The sequence below is a fragment of the Ambystoma mexicanum genome, chromosome 2p (assembly GCF_040938575.1).
Source record: "Ambystoma mexicanum isolate Mex_15411 chromosome 2p, UKY_AmexF1_1, whole genome shotgun sequence".
NCBI lineage: Eukaryota > Metazoa > Chordata > Amphibia > Caudata > Ambystomatidae > Ambystoma > Ambystoma mexicanum.
In genome coordinates this window covers 922,609,796-922,636,429 of record NC_090923.1, presented here as the reverse complement: position 1 = coordinate 922,636,429, position 26,634 = coordinate 922,609,796, and the positions used below count along the sequence as shown (strand labels likewise).

Below are 26,634 nucleotides of genomic sequence, written 5' to 3'. Positions count from 1 at the left end.
AGACTTCCCTCTGCCCGCAGAGTACGAATGGCGGTTACAAGAAGACATCATCTTCGACGTTTTCACACAATGGGGATTCCCAGAAATAGATTTGTTCGCAACCCCGGAGAACTCCCAATGCCACGATTACGCCTCCAGGTACCCCCAGAACCAGTCCAAAGGGAACGGTCTCTGAATAACATGGTCAGGGAAATTTGTTTACACTCCCCCCCACCCCCCGACTCCCCTTCTCAACAAGATAGGGCAAAGATGCACCAGTCACCATGATACTAGTGACCCCTATGTGGGCCCGGCAGCCATGGTTCGCTCACTTGATGGAGATGTCTCTATCTCCTCCAGTGAAACTTCCCTGCCCGTACAACATGCTGTCACAGGACAAAAGCAGAACGCTACACCCGTGCCCGCAGACCCTGAACTTAGCAGCCTGGCTCCTGAGGTCAGAGAATTTGGACATTTACAACTCCCTCAAAGATGCATGGACATTCTTAGGGAGGCTAGGAAACCTAACACTCGTTACTGCTATTCTAGCAAATGAAAGAGATTTGCCATCTGGTATACCCGTTGACTGCTCTCCCACACATAATGTTCTTTACCTGACTCACTTATTAGACTCAGGATTGGTCTTTAATTCTATTAGTTCACCTAGCTGCACTTTCCGCATACACCACTTCTCAACTCAAACTGTCATGGTGGAAAGTCCCAGTTATTAAAGCCTTCATGGAGGGAGTAAAGAGGATACACCCTCCTATAGCCAACCTAGCTCCCGGATGGGACCTAAACGTGGTACTTACCAGCTTATGGGCTCACCCTTTGAACCCATGCACAAGGAATCCCTTAAGGACCTCACTCTTAAGACTGCTTTCTTAATAGCTATCGCCTCCATTAGGAGAGTGAGTGAACTACAGGCGCTCTCTTTACTAGACCCCTTTGTAACAGTTTACAAAGATAAGGTGGTTCTTCGCACACATCCTAGGTTTGCACCAAAATTAATTTCAAAATTCCATGTCAACCAGTCTATAGAACTACCAATGTTCTTTCAAAACCCTTCAAATATAGGAGAAAGGAGCCTGCATACACTATATGTGCGCAGAGCTGTCATGTTTTATATGGATAGAACTAGACCTCTGAGAAAGACTAATCAGTTATTTGTCTCAGTGGCAGCAGGAAGAGGAGGAGATGCAGTTTCAAACTCCACTATATCTAGTTGGATTGTCCAATGCATCACACTCTTTTACACTCTTGCTAAGAGAGAACTACCCTTCAAGCCGAGAGCACATTCTACTCGTGGCACTGAGGCTTCCATAGCATTCATTGCAAATGTCCCTCTTGAGTCCATTTGCAAAGCGGCAACCTGGAGTTCTGTACACACTTTTACAAAACACTATTGCCTAGACACTCATTCTAGGTCTGATTCTCAGGTGGGACAAGCAGTACTAAGACATCTTTTCACTACTGTTCCTTCTCACAACCCACCTCCAACTCTGGTCACTGTTCGCTAGTCTATGCACAGCATGTGATTCTAAGCAGATTAACAAGCATCAGGGGACATGCATTTCTGATGATTGAATCTGCTTGGATTCACATGCGCCCACCCTTCCTCCCTGCTCGGGTGGAAGGAACATAGGCATCTTACTACTTTATCTCTTTTATGCACTCACAATAGTCATTAGGCTCCCTCATGGTAGAAATAATGCAATCGGAGGGACCTCGACGCGTGAGGGATTTGGGTACACTACACGTCATGTTAGGGATAGTGTTACAGGCACGCCCATGTCAACGTCCCCTATCGATCCTCAAAAGACAAGATGCAATACTCTGCAGTTACCACTGGATGTCGGACTATATGCACAGCATGTGAATCTAAGCAGATACATAAATTCTATTACGGCGAGTAATGCATGTCTTATCCAAGAGAGGAATTTAAACCTTGGGGAAATCTGAAAGACTTCCCTGTGCCACTGCACTGGAGGTGCTGTGTGACACAATGTAAAAAGATGATGCCTATGGAGTTTAAGAATCCACAACCAAAAGAAACACAGAGTTCAAAATCACATTACAATACACGAGAGAGTGGGGGGAAAAAGGGTCTGTCTCTCTCCAGGTTAAAAATTGAAGTCCCAAAATCCAGCAAAGTTGCTGGGGGTTTCTAAGGTGGAGAGGAATTGGCACATTTCTGAGAATTCTCCCTAACGGAGCTCAGTACACACCTTCACTCGGCACTACTGCATTGACACGCATTCCAAAGCAGATACACAGGTGGGACAAGCGCTTCTAAAACATCTATTTGCTGCTGCTCCTTCTCTCAACCCACCACCTTCTCCTAACACTGCTCGCTAATCTATGCATAGCATGTGATCTAAGCAGATTCCACAAGCCTCAGAAGGGATACATTACTCACCGTAATCGTATTTCTGATACTTGTATCTGCTTAGATTCACATGCGCCCACCATTGCTCCCCGGGGAAAAGGTGCATAGATGTTATGAGTTTCTCTCATACTTATCTGCTTGGACACACCTATACTCAAGCTACACTTCATGCTACCTCTTGTCGGAAACAAAAAAATCTGAGGGACCTAGACGCGTGAAGGACTAGGGGTACAGTGGAGGTCACACTATGCATAGTATTACTGGCACGCCCTGTCGATGTCCCTTTTCGAGTTTCAAAAACAACTGTAATATTCTGCAGCTTCCACTAGATGTCGGCCTTTGCATAGCATGTGAATGTAAGCAGATTCCACAAGCCTCAGAAATGAGATTCCCTGGCTGCTCGTTCTAGGCTACCAAATGTTCTCAGGTCGTACAGCCTTATACTAATAATGGAGTTTTGTACTGCCTCAGATATGGTTTTATGAAGCCCTTAGATAAACTTTGGAAAAACTGTCCCTAACAAGTGGGATTTAGCATAAAAATTAAAATCGAACCTAAACCCCACACACACACCTGTCCTCCTCTCTGCGGGCGCATCTGCCACCCCATGGCACTTGTAGCAACTGATCTTTGATATTTGCATGTTAACGGTAAGACTTTTTTCTATGTACTCACAATAACAGTCAGGTTGTTGTGTTTTATCGTTTTACAGCTCTCTAACAAACGTCCAGTACATGGGGAAATAAGTACAATCTTTTCTTTAAAATGTAATATTGTTTCACCGTCCTCTCCCGAGTAACTTGAATGGCTCTGTTTGACTACAGGTTCAGCTCTGCGTTTGTGCAAGCTTCAACTGTGCGTGCAAAGTATAATTCAATAATTCTTACAATCAACTATCTTGCTTTTCTTAGGAAATGATTGCCTTCCAATCGGACAAATCCATCGACGTTCGCAAGTTTGTGATTGGCTTCATTGAAGAGGCTTGGTAAGGACAAATTGCATATTTATTCTCTATTGCGCTATATCTCCAGTGGATAATCTGAGGTCTGGGGTGGTTTCAGCGTTCTAAAGCATTTTCCAGTTCACTAGGAATGAGGCTCCCAGCTAAACGTTCCCACATCCTGTAAAGGTTTTAAGGTCTCTTCTCATTTTTTTGGTACACGATTTATCAAGAATTATTATCAACTAATTGAGCAGAGCATTTGCTCTATCGAGAGCTACCACTGCCCATGAATGCATTTTCAAAATTTTGTATACATTGTGCAGGGCTAAAAGCAGCTTCTGGGTGTCCAGCATCAACCTGTGACCAGGAGCTACTGTTAGGCAAGGTTTGTATGCAGTACCCTTTGGGACCACTACATACAACTAGGACTATAGGTGTAAACAAAACCAACCTTTGATATAAATCTGTACCACACAGTTTTTGGTAGCGAGCTGAGCAGCCAGGCTCATCTCAAGAGGGAATGTGAGCTTGTAATGATGTTAAACAGAGGTCTACAATCACAAGTATTCAGATAGACACTTAAACTCAAGGTTTCTTGGTGAAACACTTAAGTTATTACAGTCATTTGGAAAACATTCCCTAAACGGAGGCAATCACTATCACACAAAAATATCATACAATACGTCACACTAACCGGTTCTGAAACATTTAAACTACTTTGAAATAGGAGCAAAATGGCATTCAGAGCATTTGAAGTAGGTGCAAAAAGGCATAAGTTAATAAAACGAATATTAGAGTTACTTTAAAACAGTGCACATAGTTTGAGTTCACCAGAGGAGTTGATTCAATGCAATAGGTAGGCCAAAGTCAATAGACTTGTGTCTTGTATAGGTAAAAACGGTTCTGGTATTTAAACGGGAAAGTCTTTGCCACGGTTCTCGGAAGTAGTTCACGGAAGAAAGGTTCACATGTCTGGTCACAAGCTGACTAGGCCTGCAAGTTGCCAAAGTTACACAAACTTAAGCGGTGAGAGGTAAGTTCTCTTGGTCGGGTTTTCACAGTACCTTATTTGAAGAAAAAGATGCAGCTGAAGATTTCTGTCCCTGGCAGTTCATGCAGATTTCACTTTTCCTGAGCCTCAGTCGTGGGGACAAGAGGGAGGACGCTGGGGGACTCCTGCACTGCACAGGGACTGGTCACAAAGCTGGCAATTCTTCGATTCCGGTAGCTGTCTTGAAGCACACAAACTGGTGTCCTTCTCCCTGGCTATTCGGTTCCTGCAGCACTATGAGGAAAATGCAACCAGCTCTGAGAATGGTGTCCAGGTGGCTTATGAGTTGATTAGTCCCACCAACTCAAAGAAAGAAGTCGTCCTTGAAGGGCTTCTCTGTCGAAATGAACTTGGCGATTCGGATCTGCAGCAGGGCTCCACCAGGCAAGTCAACGGTCCAGTAGTTGCAGCAGCCGTCCTCCTCCAGTTAGTCTTCGGTTCTTTTGTCCCAGTGGTCAACTCTGCCTTCCAAGCCAAGAGACTCGCCTTTTAAACAGTTTTCTCCCATTCATTCCAGCCTAGCTGCCACTCACCCAGCAGGGTGGCTGTCCTTGCCGGACAGTCAGCAGCCAATCACGCCAGAGTGCATTTGGGTCTCCTAGGAGACTAAGCACAGGGAGTTTCGGGCACCTCCCTCACTTCCTGCCCACCCCAAACATTTGGACGCCAGAGGCGGTCTTCAGTCCTGAAGCCCGGCAAAGGCATGGAAACAAAGGGACCAAACCTGAAAAAAATTGCTATTTCCCAGAGAATGTAAGGTTAAATTGACTTTACTAGTCTTTTAACATTCCGAGACACAGCACACACTATCTTCCTATAGAGTACTGAAGGGGTTACCTAGTATCCCCTTTGTCTAGACACTCATGTAGCAGTCAAATGCTAGCCTTTTTTATCGAAATGGCTGGTGGCAGTGGTTTTACGAGCTACCATGATTTTCCCCGACCGCGAACACCGGTAGCTAAAAATCGCGGGAGCCATGTTTTTCAAGATGGCGCCTTAAGCCCCTTTGTTTAAACGGGTCCTGGTCTTTTTTTTTTCGCCATTTATTTTTGGAAAGGTCCTTCTAGTGTTTCTCTCTGCGCGCTAAACCAGATTTCGTTCCTTTTTTGTATGCCTTTGGCGGGCTACAAGACTGTATTTGTATTTTATTTATTTGTATAGCGCATAAGGCCCGAGGGCATACGGGCGCATTATTTAGTCAGCTTACATAAAGTATTTACATTTAGAATATACAAAATATGCATGTGACATAATCAAAGGTATACATTTTACACAGGCTGAGCAGAATGCAATGGAAATTACATAATGTAGTGCAAAGCCTATGATGCCATGAATGGTGTTCTAGTCAAAGGTCATATCTGGTCGAGGTTGGACAGCCAAGCTTTGGCATTACGCTTGAAGGCATTGAAGGAGGGTTCAGCTCTGAGTGGTTTAGGTAATGTGTTCCACAGCTTGGCTGCGAGGACAGGGACACTGCAACCTCACGATTTATGGAGTTTGAACCGTGGGATGACAAGGCAATTAGTGTACACTTCTGAGAGGTCTTGCAGCTGAGTGCAAAGTGAACCTGTTGGACAGGTAGCTAGGGGCTAGGTTAGCGATGCTTTTGTGTGTGAGTGCTAGGGCTTTAAGAGACTCTTTGTGTAACTGAGAGCCAGCGGAGGCTCAGTCTGTATTCGGAGATGTGTGCAGTTCTAGGAATGTTCAGGGCCGCTCTAATAGCATTGTTTTGGATGATTTGAAATTTTCTGATATTGCATTGGTTGGTGCGCAGATAGAGGGCATTGCAGTAATCAGTTTTGGAGAGGACTAGAGTCCTGGCTAAAGTTGTGCAAATGGCAGTAGCAAGGAATGGGCGGCAAGCTGTGATAAGCTTGCAAGTGTAAGATGCGGCTGAAGAGACTGCATTAGTTTGTCTAGATAAGGAGAGGGTGGAATCAAGGTAAACACCTAAGGTCTTGGTGTCCTTGGCACTTTGATGGAGTTGCCATCGATGGTGAAGGACTTGAATGAAGAGTCAAGTTTACTGAGTTTTTGGGGTGAACCTAAGATGAGGAGCTCAGTCTTCTCGTCATTTAAGCACAGTTTGTGCTGAGCCATCCAGGCCTGGATGACTTGATAAATGGCGTCGATAGCTAGGGTGTCAGTTTTGTAGTTGCCTGTGATGGGAATAAGTATTTGGGTATTGTCCGCGTAATTAGTGTACGTGATGCCCATGCGGTCCAGGATGTCAAAGGTTTTGTGAAGACGTAGAGTGTCGGGGACACACAAGATCCTTGGGGGACACCACATGTGACGGGGAAGGTTCAGCAGTGGCGGAGGGGGAGAAGACCCTCATGGATCTATTATCTAAGAAGGACGTAATCCAAGCTGTTGCTTTCTCAGAAAAGTTAGCCGCTGATTTGAGGTGGTGGCAGAGGATTTGATGATTGACTAAATCGAATGCTGCGGAAAGGTCTAAGAGTAGTAAAAGCCAATTTTCCCTTATCTTTTAGGTCTTCGACTTGTGTTTTTAAGTCTAGTAGCGCAGTTTCTGTGCCATGGCGAGGGCGTAAGCCAGATTGCCTAAGACCCAGGAGGTTGTATTCAAGACAATCTTGGATCTGCCGGTATTCCGCTCGATCAAGAATTTTTAAAAGAAATGGCACCGTGTTGATTGGTCTATATTTGGTAGGAGTGTTAGCGTCCGAGGTGGGTTTTTTCAGAAGGGGAATAGCCCAGGCATCCTTGCGGTTGTCAGGGACGATCCCCGACTTGAAGGAGGAGTTTGAGTGTAGTGGTGAAGGGCGCCAGGTGGTGTGAGGCCTCCTTGATGATGGTGGCAGGGCAAGAGTCTCCCCGATAGTTAGAAGGCTTAAGGCTGTTAATGATGTGTTCAACTTCAGAAGTAGAGACGGGAGAGAAGCAGAATGGTTGCGAAGATACAGTATTGGGTTTGTAGTTAGCCTGAGGGGCAAGCTGTGCTATAAATGAGCGTAGGCTTTATTTTTTCTCATTCATTTTGGTTTGGAGTATAGTGATTTTTCCCAGGAGAGCCTCTTGGATGTTTGTGCACCAAGCGCTGTCTTTGGAACAGGTGTCGGGAGGAGTTGCAGGGGATTCCAGTTCCTTTAAAATTTTGAATAGCTCCTTGGTGTTGGATTGGGCAAGTTCAATACATTTATTGTATGTCTCTTTTTTGGCAGATAGTATGGCTTCTTTGTAATTTAAAGTAGCTACTGCCATGTTTGCTTTATTAGATTCCGTGGGATGGCTTCTCCAGCGAGTTTCAAGGGTTCTTTTTTACTTACGTAGGGTTCTTAGCTGAGGCGTGAACCAGGTGTTAAGATGAGCCCGGGGTTTAGGTTTACGTAATTTGGAGGGAGCGATGAGATAGAGTGCCTTTAGCATGGTCTGATTGTAAGTGTCGACCAAGACAGTGGGGTCAGAGCATGCAGAGGCAAGATCATGGAGGACGGGGAGGATGAGTGGGATGAGTTTGGTGCAAGTTATGTTGCGCTTATTCCTGGTGGACGTGGCTGGTACTATGTTAGGGGTGGAGAGGATGGTTTTAGAGGGGATGCTAAATGTGATAAGGTGATGGTCCGTCCAGGCACATGGTAAGTTGGACTTGACCTTAGAGTCACAGTTAAGGTCAGCTATCCAATCTAGGATTCTGCCCTTAGAGTGAGTAGGTGCGGTAACACGTTGTGTGAAGCCTAGATTGAGTAGTAAGCTATTGACATCACGGGCAGATGCATCGTTGGGGTCAAAGAGGCCTAAGTTGAAATCACCTAGTACGATGATTTGAGAGGTCGTCTTGGTGTTTTCAGACAGGGTATGGGCGAGATCCTCAGTAAAGGTTGATATGGGGGGTGGGGGTCTGTATGTAATGTGGAAGGTGATGGTCTGTTTGGGGGAGATGGCGAGCTTCGCAGTGAGGGATTCTGCTGATTTGAATTGGCACGGAGTGGAAAGCCTGAAATTTAACGCGGTTTTGTGGATAAGAGCTATACCTCCGCCTTTAGTTTGAGCAGTATTGTGGTCATTTCTGATAATCGTATAGCCTTCAGGGAGTGCAAGGGATAGCAGGGGTCCTGAGGCTGTATGGAGCCAAGTTTCAGTGACAGCTATAAGGTCCAGGTCATGAGTAGTAATAAGATCACCCATGTCAAGGGCATGGGCTGTGAGAGACGTGGAATTAATCAATGCTGCCTTAATACTTGTTGAGGGTTGTGTAGTGACCGGAGAGGTGCATGAATCAGGGGTGGGTGCCAGCGAAGGTGTGTTCAAGGAGAGGGTGGCCATGGGGGGGATGGGATTATGGTGATGGGTGGCTGCTGTGGGCTTGATGTCAGATGGTTTGGCAGGCTGGGCACTAATGGAACGATGGTAAGAGGTGTAAGGAAGTCTGGACCCTAGTCTAGAATTTCTCAATAAGACAGTGCAAGGTTGGGTAGGTGTAGGTTTCCTGGTGAAGTCATGTAGCCAAAGAGCTGGGTCGTTGAGGTAAGGGTTAGTCAGAGGGGTATCCATAGTAGCATAAAAAGGGAGTTATTTGTGTAAGTTGTCAAAGGTACCCCTAAGGTGTTGTGCGTGCAAGGTAGGGTGCATGCTCAATGTTTTGGGAGGCACAGAATGCTGACAGGGAGACATGTGTAGTTCTGTAGTGGTGCTACTGTGGGGGTGTTGCGGCTAGGTAATGCTGAATCTATATATGCAATACGATTGATCAAGAGGCAGAAGGCAAGTTGACGGTGAATGAATGCTGCACTCTGGAGATGCATAATGGCAGGGGAGATGGCAGCGGGGTTATCAGTTGCTCAGTAAGCGTACACCCAACAAATAAGAGTGCAGTGCTGTATCAGTTTCAAGAGGCAATGCAATGGGCAACAAAGCAGTTCTGGGCAGTCAGTGTACGTTCTGCAGGCAAGTCAGACTTCAAAGAGGCAATGCAGTGGGCAACAGAGCCATTCTAGGCGGCACGCTAAACACACTAAGTTTTGCACACAACTAATCATACGAACGAAGTTCTGGGCAGTCGAAGTACGTTCTGCAAGCAAGTCAGACTTCAAAGAGGCAATGCAGTGGGCAGCAGAGCCTTTCTAGGCGGCAGGCTAAACACAAGTTCAACAAGTAAATAATCATACGATGCAGTCAAGGAGTTCACAAGGTGATGCCAGGTTGGTAGCCAGCGTTCTGGTGGGCAGGGCAATCGCACAATGAGCGATCCGCCGGCAAGTAGCGCAGCGGTGCAGTATCAACAACAAAAGGCAGTATGAGGGGTCACGTAAAAGTTATGTGCGGCAGGACATGCACTCAATTGATGTTCCACGGGCAGGTCATAGTACGATGCCGTAACAAAGTCGGCGGCAGTGCAGAGCGTTAACATGCCAATTTAGAGCAGGCCTGCTAACAATGACAGACCGAGTGCCTGGCTGGGGTAGTGACTTATGAGGCTGAGTATAAGCGACAAGGTCCAGACTAGAAGAGAGGGCGTATCAGATGGGGTAGGGAAGGGGGCAAGGCAAACACGCTGGGGAAAGTATGCACACTAATATAGCAGACGAGTTGCTTATGGTCATGGATGAGTACCCTGTAGCCTGACAAGAGTGCGTGGCATTACAATTGTATATGTACTCGCGTCGCGCAGATGATTATGATACTGAAGTGACTTGTTGGCAAGTAGAAAAGACATTGGCGCCAGAGAGTCTTACTGTCTAAGTGTAACGCTCACCTGATTCTCGCAGAGGCGCCGGTCTTGACTGGGCGACTACCGTATCTTCAAAGGTGATGTGTAGCACCCGGTTGGCTCCTTGGGCTGGACCTCTGTGCACTGTATGCCTGACGTGTAGAGTAAGATGTCTGCAGATAGAAAATATGGGGTTAATGAACTGGGGTTATTGGGGTGTCCCTATCTCTTTCCTCTTCTCCTCTCCTGTAGACCCCCAAAGGTTAACGCTCTCACCTTAGGTAAGTGAATGCCGAGCTCTCCATCTGCCTCGGGGCAGGGTGCTGTAGCCAGTTTCTTCACTGGATAGGTAGCGCAGGCCTCTTGAGTTCAGAGGACTGCTGTCCGTCGTTTACTGCACGAACGGTAAGTTTCGAGTCATTCAAATGTCTTTTTAAAGTCTTTAGTAATGATGTCTCTTGTTTTGCAGGGTTCCGGCGATGGCGGATGACGGGCTGAAGTGAGTTGAAGATGGAGTCCGTGTGATGAATAGAAGCGCCTGGAAGCACGTGAGTAAGCGCTTGTTGCCTGCTTCACGATGCGCTCTAACTGTCTTTTTATTTTGCAGGTACGAGTTCGGAGCGGCTGCAGGGTGCCGGAATACCCACTGGATTAGATGCGGAAAGGAGTAATGGCACGTGAGTATTACATTTCCCCAATGTCTTTAAACGCACCTTGTTTTGTCTTTCAGATGCGGATGCAGCGCCGAAGGCCTCCGGAGCGTGCAAAGAGTTGGTAAGCTTTTGTCTTTCAGATGCCGGAATGCAGTATGAAGACCTCCGGAGCGCACGAAGAGTAGGTAAGCCTTTGCCTTTCAGATGCCGGAATGCTAACCTGTTCTTTCTTGTCTTTATAGGTGTTGCTGAAGACTGGATTCAGGATGGTAAGCCTTTTTCCTTAGGCCCAGGACTGGATGCAGAAGACACGATGAGCGTCCTGCTGCAGAGGGTGCAGAACAACGCAAAGCAAGATTCATCCACCGGGTGTGGTTTAAATAGCCTCCTGTAGTGCTTAGGTGTCTCCTTCCACAGCCACGCCTAAGTAAGAAAAGAGTTCCTGGTAAGAAAAGAGTTCCTGCCTTCCAGAAGAGTTCCAGTGTTCTAAATCTAGGGAGTGGCTCCAGCCCCACCCAACAGGAAAAGTAGTTCCAAACAGAAGAGGATCAGAGGCTCAACTGGCAGGCAAGTAAGCAGCATGGTCTGCTGCAGGTAAGTCCACCCAAGCATTATGAGCCCGGCGCTTCCAGCGCTGGGACTGGGCATATTTATGAGCCTGGTGCCACTGGCGCCAGGACTGGGTCCAAAAGGTCCCAATTGGGACTGGTTGGCACTCGGAACCTGGGTTATGGATCTGCTTCCAAGGGAGTTGGGAAAACCCTGACCTTTTGGAAGCAGAGATCATGACACTAAGGATCGATTTGCAGGTTGTGACTGTGTAGGCTCCGTGCCTCGTGAGTGAAGTGTAGTCAGCCATATCAAGGCAAATTGGGCATAAGGACCAGGTGAACGGCGAGGAAGGCTGTGGACAGGAAGCCTTTGTGGTCCTGCCTTCGTGGGAGTGCCGGCTCACGCCTCCCGGTTTCTATTGGCCCTTAGAAGCAGGGCAGCAGCCAATCAGTGGCCGCATGGAGCTCAGCACAGGAAACAAAGGTGCTGGTTCTCAGAGACTTCGGCGGGCGGCCATCTTGGAATAGTGAAACCTCGTGGTTCACAATTGAGGTTTACTAACACTGGGTGTAGAGGGCAGTAGAAACTGAAGGCCACATCTATTCAACTCTTGTTGGCAAATAGTATGATTAAGGCAGCAAGATTCATCAGAAATTCGCCATGAAGCGGCTGCTGTTGATTTTCGTGTGGATGGCCAGCACATTAAGCCTTAAGGCTTACCTTTTATCTGGGTCTGGCTGCACAGCTTCTCCATTTGCAGGCACTGCTCCAGCAGTGTGAGGAAGGGAGTGCCTGCTCCTTCAGAGGGATAGTGAGAGGCTGATACTATATAACCCCTCCAGCACTCCGTTGTAAGATGGTGTGTGCTGGATCTAGAAATTTGGAAAGACTAGTAAAGTCAATTTCCCTTAACATTCTCTGGGAAACAGTAGTTTATCCCAGAGAAGGTATTTAAACCTTTGGGAAGTCTAAAAGCAATCCCTGTGTCAGTGCACTGAGGGTGCTGTGTAACACAGATGATGATTCCTATGTTAATGTTAATGTTAAAGGTCATTTGTACCGCGCACTATCACCACCGAAGTGGTCCCCTGGCGCTCTGGCGGCTCTGAAAAGGGGAGGAGAGGGGGTGGGTTAGTAGGAATAAGCTGGAAAAGTGCAAGAGAGCAGTGATGTGCTGTTGGCAGCCTCAGCCCGGTGGTTCCGTCGGCCGGGCTTGGGGTGTTTTATGGTCCGTAGTCGTCGTGTGCTGTTGTGCAAGGCTATGTGTGGTTTGTTTTGTTGTTGCATTGTTGTGAAGTTTGTGCGGATTGCTGCGTTTAAGGCTTGTGGTTGTGTTTGGTTATAGTTTGAGAGGTGTCTGCAGAGGGATGGAATTGTTAGTTGGTTGGTTAGTTGGCATTGCTGTCCTTGCAATTGTGGGATTCCATCTAGGTCCGGTACATGCTAACAGTCACATTTCTATCTAGATGCGACGCAAGCTAGGGTTCGTAATTCTAAGTGTGGTGCATGCTAAGGGTCACATATGCTAACGGTCCCATTCCTGAAATTCCATCCGAGTGTGGCATATGCTAACCATCATATTTCTATCTAGATGCGACGCGGGCTAAGCTTGGGAATTCCATCTGTGTGTGGCATATGTTAACCATCATATTTCTATCTAGATGCGACGCGGACTAAGCTTGGGAATTCCATCTGAGTGTGGCATATGCTGACCATCATATTTCTGAAATTCCATCTAAGTGTGATATCTGCTAACATTCATATTTCTGTCTAGATTTGGCGCAGACTAAACTTGAGAAATTCCATTAAGTGTGGCACATGCTAAAATCACGTTTCTGTAGTTACCTCTAAGTGTGGTATATGCTAGCAGTCACATTTCTGCAATTCCATCTAAGCGTGGCACATGCTAACAGTCATATTTCTGTCTAGATTAGGCGCAGACTAAACTTGAGAATTCCATGCAGGTGTGGCACATGCTAACAATCACATTTCTGTCTAGATTTGGCGCTTCTATCTAAGAGTGGACATGCTAACATTCACAGTTCTAAAAGAGTGGACATGCAAGTATTATTGCACTTTGTTATTGATAGGTAAGATAGAGTGGCAGGGGTTTTCTGGAGTAGAGTGATTGCTCTATTCCCCACCCATGCCACACTCACGGTTTTTGTTGGTGTCTGTTGGCTGCTGGCTTCCTTGGCTTCTCCTGCTGACACCTATGGAGTTATCTAAAACTCTATAATCAAAGAACACAAGTGTAAAACACACATCAAAATACATGAAAGAGTGGGGAAAAAGGCTCACACTCTTTCCAGGGAAAAAAATCAAGTCCTCAAAATCCAGCAAAGTTGCCGGGGGTCTCTAAGGTGAAGGGAATTAGTACATTTATGTTAATTCTCCCTAACAGACTCCCTGTCACGATTTCGTGGGGGGTGGGAGGGGTGGTGGTCTTTACAAGGCTGTGTGCGTAATAGCCTTCTAAAGAGCAGACTATACAAATTATTTCAGTGTTAAAAAGAATTGGGTGTATTGCTTGCCCTTGGCCCTATTGCAGTTTATCTTCTCAACAGTTCCATGCGCTTGTGGATGATAAATCGAGCACATTTTGTGTTTTATTCCCAACAGTGTAGTGACATCTTTGAATAAGTCATTAACAAAATGCGTTCCGTTGTCTGAGCATATGACGTTGCATAATCCCCAGCGCGGGAACACTTCTCTCACCAAAAATGTTGCAGCACGTTTAGCATTTGGGTGTGCACAAGGCCCTGTCCATCCACAGCGAAAAGATACAGACCACTACTATTAAGTATCTCGCTCCATTGCATCTTTCTCCCATGTCCGCATAATCAATTTGCAGCACACAAAATGGTCTGATGGAGCAGGGTAGTGTTCCTCTCGATGTTCAGAGTGTCATTCCCGAATTGTATGTTTGGCACGTGACACTCTCTATGGTCATTTTTAATGAGGTGCTCGTGGAGGTTTGGACAAACCTGTCATCCTGGATGTCTGCAGCTATGTGGTGTTTTTTTGTGTGTGCAGGGAAATGCAATTGTTTGAATTCTATTCTTAACAATTCTACAGGTATTACTACTTTTCCTGTTGCATCCTGTCTCCTTGGGAGATCCGTTGGTGATTGTGTACAGCCCCTTTTTAACCATACGTCCTGTTCTGGGGGTAGAGCTCTTTCGTAATTCTATTATTTGTGCTATAGGCAAGGCATTATACCAGTCGTCCTCCTTCTCTTCCTCTTGTCTACTCTTTTGCACGCATTCTGCCGGCAGTGTTTTAGTGAAATATGCTGCTTCTTTCGCCGCGGGGTCCACCGCTGCGTTTCGCAGTGATATTTCGTCACTGTTTGTGTGGGTTTGGCATTTTACCAATGCTACTACAGATGGTACTGCAAGAGCTTTAATTAGTTCGTTTAACAATTCTGCATGTTGTACTGGTGACCCATCTGCCCTTCTGAACTCCCTTCTCCTCCAGCAGGATAATCCAGCGTGCATCGTAGTGGTTGCGTATGCTGAATTTGAATATATTGTTACTGCACAGCCTTTTGCTGCACGCAGAGCCTCAATTAGCGCTTCCAGTTCTGCTACCTGCGCTGAATAATGCATGGGTAATCGTTTTTGGACCAACATCTCGTACTACCCTTCCTCCAACCTCACTACTGCTGTGCCCACATGTTTCTCCCCTGTTTCTGGACAAATCAAAGCTGACCTATCTACGAAGTACACTTCACCCTCATCTAATGTATTCCCACTTTCTTTGGGAATGTTGTCTCCTTCATAAGTGGCACAATCATGATTTTGTATGTCCTCCACTGTGCATTGTTCTGTGAGGAATGTAGCTGGGTTCACTGTCTTGCAACGTACTATGTGAACATTTGGGCTCAAGATTATCTCATATGCTGTTGCTCTTTGTGTAGTGAGTGTGGATTTAGATCGTTCAAGGATGGCGAATAAGGAGTGTAACAAACAACGTGACAGAGCAGCCCATCACGATTGTGGAGCTTTTGTCAATTGCGTAAACGGTGGCAAGGGCCTGTTCTCACGCAAACTGATCCTGCATCACCGAATCAAGAGTACCGCTGTAATAAGCTAATGGCTTATGTCCCAAAGATGTTTTTTGTATTGGTACTGCTGTCATTAATGTCCCGTTAGAATGCGAGAACAGGAAAAATTCCCGCTCATAATCGGGCGTTGCAAGGACGGGTGCGGTGCAAATCATTTCCTTCAATGTGTTAAAGGCGGTGTGCATTTTGTGGATCCATGTTATAGTTTTGTTTAGTTTTTGAGCCTCTTTTAGCCCTTGTAGTAAGGGCCTTGTGTATTCGGCATAATCGAGAATCCATGCTCGGTAATAGTTAAAATGCCAAGGAATTTCTGCATATCTTTCACTGTGTGAGGTATGGCTGCAGCACACACTGTGGCCGCCCCGTCTGGTATTATTCTTGTGCTGTCTTTGGAAATAAATTGACCCAGGTACCATACTTCTGCAAGGCAGTATTGGAGTTTATTTTTGTCCACCTTATACCCCTTGTGGGCCATAAGGTGAGTAGTACAGCAAAATCTTTCCTGCACATTTCTTCTCCTTCAGTACATACCAGCAAATCATCAATGTACTGGATGATCATACTTTGGACAGCAATGTTGCCCAGGTCTTCTTACAATATTCTGTTAAAAATGCTTGGGCTTTCGCAGTACCCCTGGGGCAGTCTGCAGTGCTTGTATCTTTCCCCCCTAGGGTAAATGCTGTCCAGTATTGAGTCTGGAACGAGGGGCACTGAGAAGAAGGCGTTCTTTAAATCAATCACAGTAAAATGTGTTGCCTTTTTTGGGATGCAGCACAAAATGGACGCTGCGTTTGGGACAAGAGGGAACTCCTTTTGGACAATGTAATTAAATTGAAATTGATAGATTATTTATATTTCGCTGATACACAAGTGTTTCAGAGTGCGACCAAGCAAAGGGAGGGGAACAGGGGCGAACAAAATAACAAAAATAATGATCTTACTAGGCCCACTGACATTAAGAACGCGGAAGTGCATGGAAAGGGGAGAAGTGGAAAGTGCAAAACTGACGGGAGAACAGAATAAATAGTAAGTGAAATAAATAAGTGCAGTAAAAAAAAAGGTAGTGCAGCCAGCAAGTGGCCAGTGCATGAATAGACAGGGTAAATCTGATAAGTGCAGAAGAAGAGTGTGGATTGTATGGGTACAGATCCTAGTGCCAGGGGTGGCCCTTAGGCAATGCAGGAGGGAGGCAGGGCGAGCAGGTGCCTGGGCCTGGGGCAGAGGGTGGCCAGTTGCACGGTGCCGAGAGAGAGAAGCAGATCAGCAGGGGAGAAGAGGGGCAAAGACAGAAGCGAAGAGGAAAGTCTTCAGGTGCTTCCGGAACAGGAGATGGTTCTCAACTTTCAGGGTGGTCGGGAGGCTATTCCAAAGGGAGGCCCCAGCAGAAGACTGAGATCTGCCTCAGATCGTTTTTTTTTTTTTAAACGACCAACCCTGAGGGAGTTGGAAATGGAGGAGGGGAGGTATTTATGGAGGGATAGTTGAAGGTATTTTGGACCCAGCCCCCTGTGGACAATGCAGAGGGTTTTAAATGTAATCCTTGCATCCACTGCGAGCCAATGAAGGCATTTCAGAGCTGGAGAGATACGATCCCAGGGCTTGAGGCCAAGGACCAGTCTCGCAGTCCTGTTCTGGGTAGTTGTAAAGGGCAAGAGTGGAGGCAGTTAGATTAAGAAAGAGGCTGTTACAATAGTCCAACCTAGAGGGAACCAGAGCTTGGGAGACAGTGAGCTTCTGGGGGAAGGAGCGGAAAAGCAGAATGAATACCTCTAAGGAGGTGCAGTAAGAAGTTTGACTTTTTAGAGACGTCAGAGATGTGTGCGGAGAAGGAAAGTGTGAAGTCAAAGATGACCGAGAGGTTCTTAGCCTCGCAGGTAGGGTTAGGAGGAGGGCCAAGGGAGGCCAGCCAGAGAGTGAGTGGAAAGGATGGTGGGGGTGTACCAATGAGGAGGATCTCAGTCTTGTTGGAATTTAGACAAAGATCGTTGGCGGCACACCAATTTTGAATGGCGATTAAGCAGTCGGAGATGAGGGAAGGAGAGGAGGTGCCTAAGGGGAGCCTGAAAATGAGTTCGGTGTCATCAGCATAGCACTGCAAGTTTGAGCAGAAAATGGAAATGCAGTAGGCGAGAGGTGCCAGGGATTGGCTGAAAAGCCAGGGTGAGAGGTTAGATCCCTGGGGAACAACTCGGGTCCTTCCTATCCTCCATCTCCCTCTCTACCCAAGTGTTACCTGGCAGTGTTGATCAGAAAGGAAAGAGGTCAGCCAGGCCATAGCCTGATCAGTGATACCCAGGTTGTCACAAAGACAATTGAACAGGATGGTGTGGTTGACCGTACGAAAGCAGAGGAGAGATCAAGTAGGATGAGGATGGAGGGAATGTTAGTCAAGGTTAGAGAGCAGGTCTTCATGGATATACAGGAGAGCAGTTTCCGTGCTTTGCTTCTGGCAGCTCTGATTCCAGATTGGTGCTCATGGAGATAGCCAACAGTCAGAAAGAAGGTTAAGCTGGGAGATGGCCAGCTTTTCCAGGAGCTTCCCCAAAAAGGGAGTAATGGAAATTGGTCGGTAGTTAGGCAGACAAGAGGGATCAGCTGTGAGTTTCTTGAGGAGATGATGCACAAGGGAGTGCTTCAGGGGGGCAAGGTAAAGATTCGGAGGCAAAAGAATGGTTACAGAAATCGGCACGGGCCGGAGCAAGGGTATCAATGTGGTCCTTAATGGTTTTAGACGAACAGGGATGGACCTGTTTTGATGACACTTTCATAGATCGGACATGTCTAGCAATCTCATCTGGGGAGAAAAGAGGAAAAGAGGGAGGGGGCTGGCTGGAGGAGGGTCAGCAAGCTGGGAAGGAGAGAGGAGGGAGGGTGGAGGAGAGGGTCCTGGGTTTTGGAGTTTTAAGTGAGAGGCAATGGCATTGCACAGAGCCTGGGTGGCGAGAGGGGTATGGGGGGTGGAGACTGCAGCAGGTTTGGCTTGCTCCTTGCAGATTTTAAAGAGTTCGGCTGAGTTGTCAGATGCCGCAGTGATGCAGGCTTGAATGTGGGCTCTCTTTTTGGAGCAGACAGCGAGATGGTATTGCCTCTGGAGCAGGCGACAGGCCAGTTTGTCAGAGGATGAGCAGTAAGCCCTCCATTTTCTTTCAGCCGCCCTACTCTTGCGTTTAAGTGTAGCGAGGTCCAAGTCACACCAGGAATTACACTTGATTTTGGACTTCAAATGGATCCTCATGACAGGGGCAAGAACATCAAGAGTAGCAGAACTAAAGGAATAGAGCAGGTACAGGGCTGTGTCAAGGTGCGAGTCAGCCTGCGGAGGGCAGGGGGGAAGGTGGCTGCGAAAGCCTCAATTGACACTTGCTTCATGGGCCGGATGTCAGAGAAGATGGGTGGCAATCTCGGGGAAGGCTTGGCTTGGGGGGAGGAGATGGACAGATTGGAGGAGAGGAGGCAGTGATCTCTCCCGGAGTGGAGTGGAGTGGAGTGGAGTGGAGTGGAGTGGAGTGGACAAAGGTCCTGCACCATCTTCCACAACCCTCTTGTTTTCTTCATCAGATAAATTCATCTGTATCTGTTTAATCAAGAGACCTCTGGTCACCTGTCTCACCTTTGAATCAAAATTCCTACAAATTCTTGTAACAGCGCCTCGATGCCCCTGGACTGCAAGAGCGCTATACAAATGCAAATAAATAAAATCATTCTCTCTCCATCAGTGTCAATGTCAGTGAATAACTCCTCTTCTGTCAAATCTTGCAGTTTATGTTTTGGGTCTATGCATAATACTGTGTGCTTTCACACCCGTGCGTGTCCAATACAATCGCCACAATACGTTTTGGTGACACCTGTACTCCTTGCAAATCTAATGAGGACTGTACCAGATAGTATTTCGGGGGTAGCCACTAGACAGAAAAACAAATCGGAGGGCGCTCTCCAGTCTTTACTTATTTCTGGCACTGCTCTCACCAACACCTTTATGCCATAGATCATGGGTGCCCAACATACGGCCCGCGGGCCAGTTGCGGCCCGCCATGCCCTTTTGACCGGCCCGCGAGGCACAAAGACTTGGAGGGCGGCCCGCGCGGCCGCCCTCCATTAGGAAAGTCTTTGTTGACTTCCGGGCCGGTGAAAACACTGGCACTCATTGGCTCAGCACACACACGCATCACGTCGCTCCTACGAGCCACGTAATGCGTGTGTGCTGCACCAATGGAGGGCCAGCACTACGGCTGGCGTGGTCCATAAGGCTTGATGCCGGAAGGCATTTCAGCCTTGGACCACGGCAGCCGTAGTGCGATTCCAGCGACTTCCAGCTTACCTGCTTTCCAGCACGTCTCCGGTAAGTGGTCTGTTTGTGTTTGTGTGTCGGGTTTGTTTTGCTTTATGTTTGTGTGTGTATGGGGGGAAGGGGGCGTGTATGAATGTTTGTGTTTGAATGTATTTTGAGTGTATGTTGAGATGCGGGGGTGGGGGGGTGTGTCGGATGTGTATGAATGTTTGTGTTTGAATGTATTTTAAGTGTATGTTGAGATGCGGGGGTGGGGGGGGGGTGTGTCGGATGTGTATGAATGTTTGTGTTTGAATGTATTTTGAGTGTATGTTGAGATGCAGGGGTGGGGGGGGTGTCGGATGTGTATGAATGTTTGTGTTTGAATGTATTTTGTGTGTATGTTAAGATGCGGGGGTGGGGGGGTGTGTCGGATGTGTATGAATGTTTGTATTTGAATGTATTTTGTGTGTATGTTGAGATGTGGGGGGTGTGAATGTTTGTATTTGAATGTATTTTGTGTGTATGTTGAGATGTGGGGGGGTGTGAATGTTTGTATTTGAATGTATTTTGTGTGTATGTTGAGATGCGGGGGTGGGGGGGTGTCGGATGTGTGTCGGATGTGTATGAATGTTTTGATTTGAATGTTTTTTGTGTGCTGATTTGGAGGGGTGGGGGATTCGGGTCTGTATGGGTGCATGTTTGTGTGTGTGCTGATTTGGGGGGGGTGGGGGGTTCGGGTCTGTATGGGTGCATGTTTGTGTGTGTGCTGATTTGGGGGTGTGGGGGGTTCGGGTCTGTATGGGTGCATGTTTGAGAGTGTGTGTGCTGAGTTGGGGGGTGGGGGGTTCAGGTCTGTATGGGTGCATGTTTGTGTGTGTGCTGAGTTGGGGGGTGGGGGGTTCGGGTCTGTATGGGTGCATGTTTGTGTGTTTGTGCTGAGTTGGGGGTGGGGGGTTCGGGTCTGTATGGGTGCATGCTTGAGTGTGTTTGGGGCATAGTGTTTGGTTGGGGGTGGGAGTCATGGGGCATAGTGTTTGGTTGGGGGTTAGGGGGCCACGGGGCATAGTGTTTGTTTGGGGGTGGGAGCCATGGGGCATAGTGTTTGGTTGGGGGTGAGGGGGCCATGGGGCATAGTGTTTGGTTGGGGGTGAGGGGGCCATGGGGCATAGTGTTTGGTTGGGGGTGAGAGGGCCATGGGGCATAGTGTTTGGTTGGGGATGGGAGCCATGGGGCATAGTGTTTGGTTGGGGGTGAGGGGGCCATGGAGCATAGTGTTTGGTTGGGGATGGGAGCCATGGGGCATAGTGTTTGGTTGGGGATGGGAGCCATGGGGCATAGTGTTTGGTTGGGGGTGAGGGGGCCATGGGGCATAGTGTTTGGTTGGGGGTGAGGGGGCCATGGGGCATAGTGTTTGGTTGTGGATGGGAGCCATGGGGCATAGTGTTTGGTTGGGGGTGAGGGGGCCATGGGGCATAGTGTTTGGTTGGGGGTGAGGGGGCCATGGGGCATAGTGTTTGGTTGGGGATGGGAGCCATGGGGCATAGTGTTTGGTTGGGGATGAGGGGGCCATGGGGCATAGTGTTTGGTTGGGGATGGGAGCCATGGGGCATAGCGTTTGGTTGGGGGTGAGGGGGCCATGGGGCATAGTGTTTGGTTGGGGATGGGAGCCATGGGGCATAGTGTTTGGTTGGGGGTGAGGGGGCCATGGGGCATAGTGTTTGGTTGGGGGTGAGGGGGCCATGGGGCATAGTGTTTGGTTGGGGGTGGGAGCCATGGGGCATAGTGTTGCACTCCAAGAGTGAACTCAATAATAAAGCTAAAACAGGCACAGTTAGAAATAAATGATAGCAATGGAAAATGTGTAGTACAAAATGTAAGTTTGAAATGCAATAAAAATCGTTACCCCTCAAAAACATATCTTTTTCCATGTGTTTAATACAAATTGGGGGTTGAGAAAGCCTCCTGACATGTCCCGCCTACCGCCCCGCCCACTTTTACTTTTCGGCCCACTATAGCCCTCATGTAAGGTACTTTCGGCCCTCTGTCAAAATCAGTTGTGCACCCCTGCCATAGATAAACACATCCCCATTTATGGGAATTCCTTGCACTGGTGCTTCTTTTGCTAATGTATGCATCACCAACCTGGCTCTAATGGTGCACATCCCTGGTGTGGAGCACACCACGCACCTGTCTGTAAATGCTATGGTCATGTCGATTTTGCTGAGGAGGTCTCTTCCCAATAAGTTTACAGGTGAATTTTTGTGGTGAAGTAGGGGTGCTTGTACCGTTCTCCCCCCCCCCCCCCCCCACTCTGACATCCAATTCTTCAGTGTAAGGAACCGTGACCACAGCCTCAGAGAATCCCTGCGTCTCAAGATTTTTGCCTGCCAGCAGAAAATTGCCTTCACGTAGACATTTCTCTGCTCTCGAGTCCACCATAAAGATGAACTGTTTGTTTCCTATCTCTCCCCCAACCAATGGTTCCTCGTCTGGGCATAAGGTAGTCGAAAGGACTGGACACGCAAGGGTGCTCTGTGTGCTGACCTAGACTGGGTGAGTGTCTGTTCCGGGGCAGGAGAAAAACGTCGTCACAGAGCATGCATGTTCTTCGAAATGGTGCTGGTGCGCCATTCGCGGTTGTAGCAAAGAGGTTTGTGTGTGTGTGTCTGGTTTTGGTGAGTGAGAGGTGTCTGCATGTTTTGTGGTGGTTGCCTAGGCATGTTGGGTCCTTGTGTGTGTGTATTGTCCTGCTGTTCATCCTGTCTGTAACCTCCCATAGGTAGCCTATACGGGCTGCCTGGGTGTGGGTGTCCATATTGGTATCCATTATTGTACTTTTGATTATTTTGGTAGTTGGTCATAGGGCCGACACGACATTCCCTCGCAAAGTGGCCCCATCTCTCACTTGACCAACATGCACCCTGTCCTCCTCCCCTAGGCCCTTGCCCTCCGTACCATCCTCTGTGCTGTCCTTGTTGCGGTACTCCCTTGCCACTGGGGTCCTGCATACTGCTCCTCTCCACCCCATTGCTCCTGACCATTGTTTCCCCATGTAGCTGCTATCCTAGCCTGTAATGCTACTGTTCCCTCCCCCTCTTCTACCTGCCGTTCCGTGGGCGGTCCTGCTGTTAAAGCTGCAACCTTCACAAACTTACTCTGTAACAGCTTTGCCTCATCTGCTAATCTTCTTTGGGCTATTTCATTTTCCCTTTCCTTGATCCTCCTGCAGTGGTGAACTATGATGCTCTGTATTTCTGGTCATACCTTGGCTTCAATCCCAGCAATTTTATCAAGGGCCTTCTGTACCTCCTTTGGGAGGCCTTTTTTGATAATGAAATAGAACAGGGAGGTGGATTGGACCCATGCTGTACCCGTCTCAATCCGCCACATATCCTGCATCCGAAGAGCCTCTTCCTCGTCCCCCATAGTGCATTGCATGACAGAATGTAAATCGGTGGTGTCGGGGAAGGTCCTCCTCAGTGCATCCCCTACTTGTGCTCTTACATTGTTAAAAGATGCCCCATCATATCGATCATTGCCCATTGTTACTGCCGGGAATGCAGCCTTCACCCACACTTCGTCTGCCTGATCACCCACTGCTGATACCAGGATGCTTTTGATATCCCCTATGGCCAGGGGGACCCCTGCTGTGTTTTTCTTGAATACGTATATCCATTCCCCCCCTCACCCCCCTGGAAGTGGAGGGAACGCTTTTTAATAGGTTAGTTTTGTCCGTCAATGCCCAAGGGACATAATGGGGACGTCCTGCTCCCTTGTGAGTGAGGCATTTGCAATTTTGACCTAAATTTTCCTCTACTTCACTCCTTTCTTTTTTTGCTATTGCCATTTGCCCTAGCCTGTTGCTGAGCCTTCCTCCCACCCTTCTTCTCCTGCTTCCGTCACTTGTTGAGTTGCCCACTGTATCTGTTGTATTCCTCCCACTGCCCCCTCGTCTGACTCGTCAAAGTCACTCCAACTTTCCTCTTCCCTTTCAGATGCTACAGTGTTGTATCCCACGCTTACTGTTTCTCCTTCTCGCTCCAAACTTACTGTTTTAATTGGTGTGCTGTCTATTTGAAAAAGGAAATCCCCGGATTTCCGTTCATCCTCTGATAACACAGTGGAATTTTGTAATGGGGTGGCAGCTGTGCGTGTCCTCCCCCTGTGTTTCACACAGTGTCCGCAATCGAGATAACTCTGCTTGTGTGTTTGTCCCTAAAATTTCAAAATCTTGTGTTGTTGGTCCTACAGGGGCAGGAGTTGTACTTGTTGGAGCATATAAACCTACATGGGCGCCATTGGAGTTTGCTGGAACATATGGGGAAGGTGGTGCAGTCAGTGGGGTGGCAGGTGCACTAGGCTGTGGAAGATGTAGTGTATCGCAACACCCCTCAGCGGGTCTTGTAGTTACAAGACCCGCTGAGGGGTGTTGCGATACACTATTGTTAGGAAGGATTCTCATAAGTGTGCCAATTCCTCTCTACTTTGGAGACCTCCAGCTCTTTTGCTAAACTTTGGGACTTTGAACTTTCTAATTCGGTTCGTTTTCTGTGTTTGTTTCTTTTGATTATGGAGTCTAAACAACTCCACAGGCATCATCTTTTTATTTGTCACACAGCACCCTCAGTGCAGTGGCACAGGGAAGCCGTTCAGGCTTTCCCAAGGTTTAAATATTATCTCTGGGATAAACTGCTGTTTCCCAGAGAAAGTAAAGTGAAATTTACTTTACTAGTCTCTTTCAATTCCTAGACCCAGCACACCCTATCTTACAATAGAGTGCTGGAGGGGTTACTTAGTATCCCCCTATGTCTAGATACTTGTGTAGCAGTCAAATGCTACCCTTTCCTCTCAGAATGGCTGGTGGCAGTGGTTTTACAACGAACTACCATGATATTTCCTGACCGCGAACACCAGTAGTGTTAAATCATGGCAGCTGTGTTTTTCAAGATGGCGTCTGAGCCCCCTTTGTTTAAACAGGTCTTCTTTTTTCGCCATTTCTTTTTGGAAAGGTCCTTCTAGAGTTTGTCTCTGTGCGCCAAACCAGGTTTGGTCCCTTTGTTCCATCGCCTTTGGCGGGCTTCAGGACTGAAGACCGCCTCTGGTGCCAGAGTGTCTGGGGTGGGCAGGAAGTGAGGGAGGTGCCTGAAACTCCCTGTGCTTAGTCTGCTAGGAGACCCAAATGCACTCTGGCTTGATTGGCTGGCTGACTGCCCGGCAAGGACAGCCACCCTGCTGGGTGAGTGGCAGCTAGGCTGGAATGAATGAATGAATGGAAAGAAACTGGATAAAAGGCAAGTCTCTTGGCTTCTTAGGCAGAGTCGATTACTGGAACGAAAGAACCGAAGACCTGCTTGAAGAGGACGGCTGCTGCAACTCGTGGATCGTTGGTTTTCCCAGTGAAGCCCTGCTGCAGGTCCGAATCGCCAAGTTCATCTCGACAGAGAAGCCCTGCAAGGATGACTTCTCCCTTTGAGTTGGTGGGACCAATCAAGTCGAACCGTAAGCCACCTGGATACTCGCCTCAGAGTGGGTTGACTTTCCTCAGAGTGCTGCAGGAAACCGTAGAACCAGGGAGGGAGACACCAGTTTGTGTGCTCGACTACAGCTACTGGAATTGAAGATTTGCCAGCTTTTTGACCAGTCACATTGCAGTGCAGGAGTGCCGCAACGTCCTCTGTCTTGTACCTACGACTGAGGCCCAGGAACAGCGAGATCTGCAGGAACTTCCCGGAACAGAAGTCTTCAGCTGCATCTTTTTCTTCATTTGTAAAGGTACTGTAAAACCAGACTGAGGGTACTTACCTCTCGCAGTGAAAGTGCTTGAAACTTTGCCAACTCACAGGCCTTATCAGTTTGTGACCCAGCATATAATTCTTCTTGCTACAAACTACCCCTAAGAACTTGTGCCGAGACTTTTCCGTTTCACTACCAGAACTGCTTTATCCTATCCAAGACTTTAGCCCATTGACTTTGGCCTAACCTATTGTATTGAATTGACTCTTCTGGTGAACTCTAAATATTTGCATTGTTTAAGAATAACTTGTAACCTTTTCACGTTCTAAATAACCTATGCCTTTTTGCTCCTACTTCAGAGTTCTGAATGCCATTTTGCTCCTCCTTTGAAGTAGTCTGAATGCCTCAGAAACTTGGTGTATAGTACTGAAGTATATTTGTGTATGATTTTTAACTTCCTCCTTCTAGTGAATATTTTATAACTGACTGTTGAATAAATTAATAAGTGTTTAACCAAGAAACCTTGAGTGTAAGAGTTTATTTGAACACCTGTGATTGCAGACCTGTGTGTAACATCGTTACAGCTCACATTCCCTCTTGAGAGAAGCCTGCCTGCTCAGCTCTGCTACCAAAAACTGTGTAGTACAGACTTATACCAAAGGTTGGTTTTGCTTACACCTGTAGTCCTAGTTGTATGGAGTGGTCCCAAAGGGTACTGCATACAAACTCTGCCTACAAGACCTGCTGAGGGGTGTTGCGATCCATTATATATTATACCCACTGCTTGGTTTCGTTTCTTTGGTTCTGCCCCTCCTTTGTCCTTTTCTCCCGCCTCGCCATTTGACACTTTTGGAGCCCCCAACTCCTTTTCCTTGCTATTTTCTAGTGGGCTTTTCTTCGAACATCCTCCACAAATCCAACACTTCTCGTCTATTCTGGAGCTGCCTCCCTTTTTACTTGCCCATTAAGTACGTTTCTACATGGTCTAATACTACTTTATTAAAAGACCCCTCTTCTGGCCAGGCGCGGGGTGGCTCCGCCCCTTTAATTTCTGTCAACCACTGCCCATGATATTACTTTATTTTGTCACTATAGAGAGGGAGGTGCTTACAAATATGTGAAAGTGGCGTGTCAGCACCCATGTTGTCGCTATATTCCTTCCTTAGTGCGTATGTGTCTGTTGACCCCGTTACCTCTGAACCTTTGACATATCATTTACACTTTTTATCCTGCACTTAAATGAATTACTTATACATTGCAATGATAGAACTATGAAAATGACAAATGTAACCAATTAACGTGGGGCACGACAGATCGACATATA

The 26,634-nt window shown here is 47.4% G+C and overlaps 1 protein-coding gene across 4 annotated transcripts in view; it reads left to right on the top strand.

Moving 5' to 3' along the window:
- The window catches only part of SYMPK (symplekin scaffold protein), a 1,074,521-nt gene that overhangs the window by 162,537 nt on the left and 885,350 nt on the right, over positions 1-26,634 (top strand). For all 4 annotated transcript variants that reach the window (XM_069644649.1, XM_069644648.1, XM_069644647.1 and 1 more), the window contains exon 6: positions 3,280-3,353. In XM_069644649.1, the coding sequence (XP_069500750.1) occupies positions 3,280-3,353 (74 nt within the window). The remainder of the gene's footprint in view (positions 1-3,279; positions 3,354-26,634) is intronic.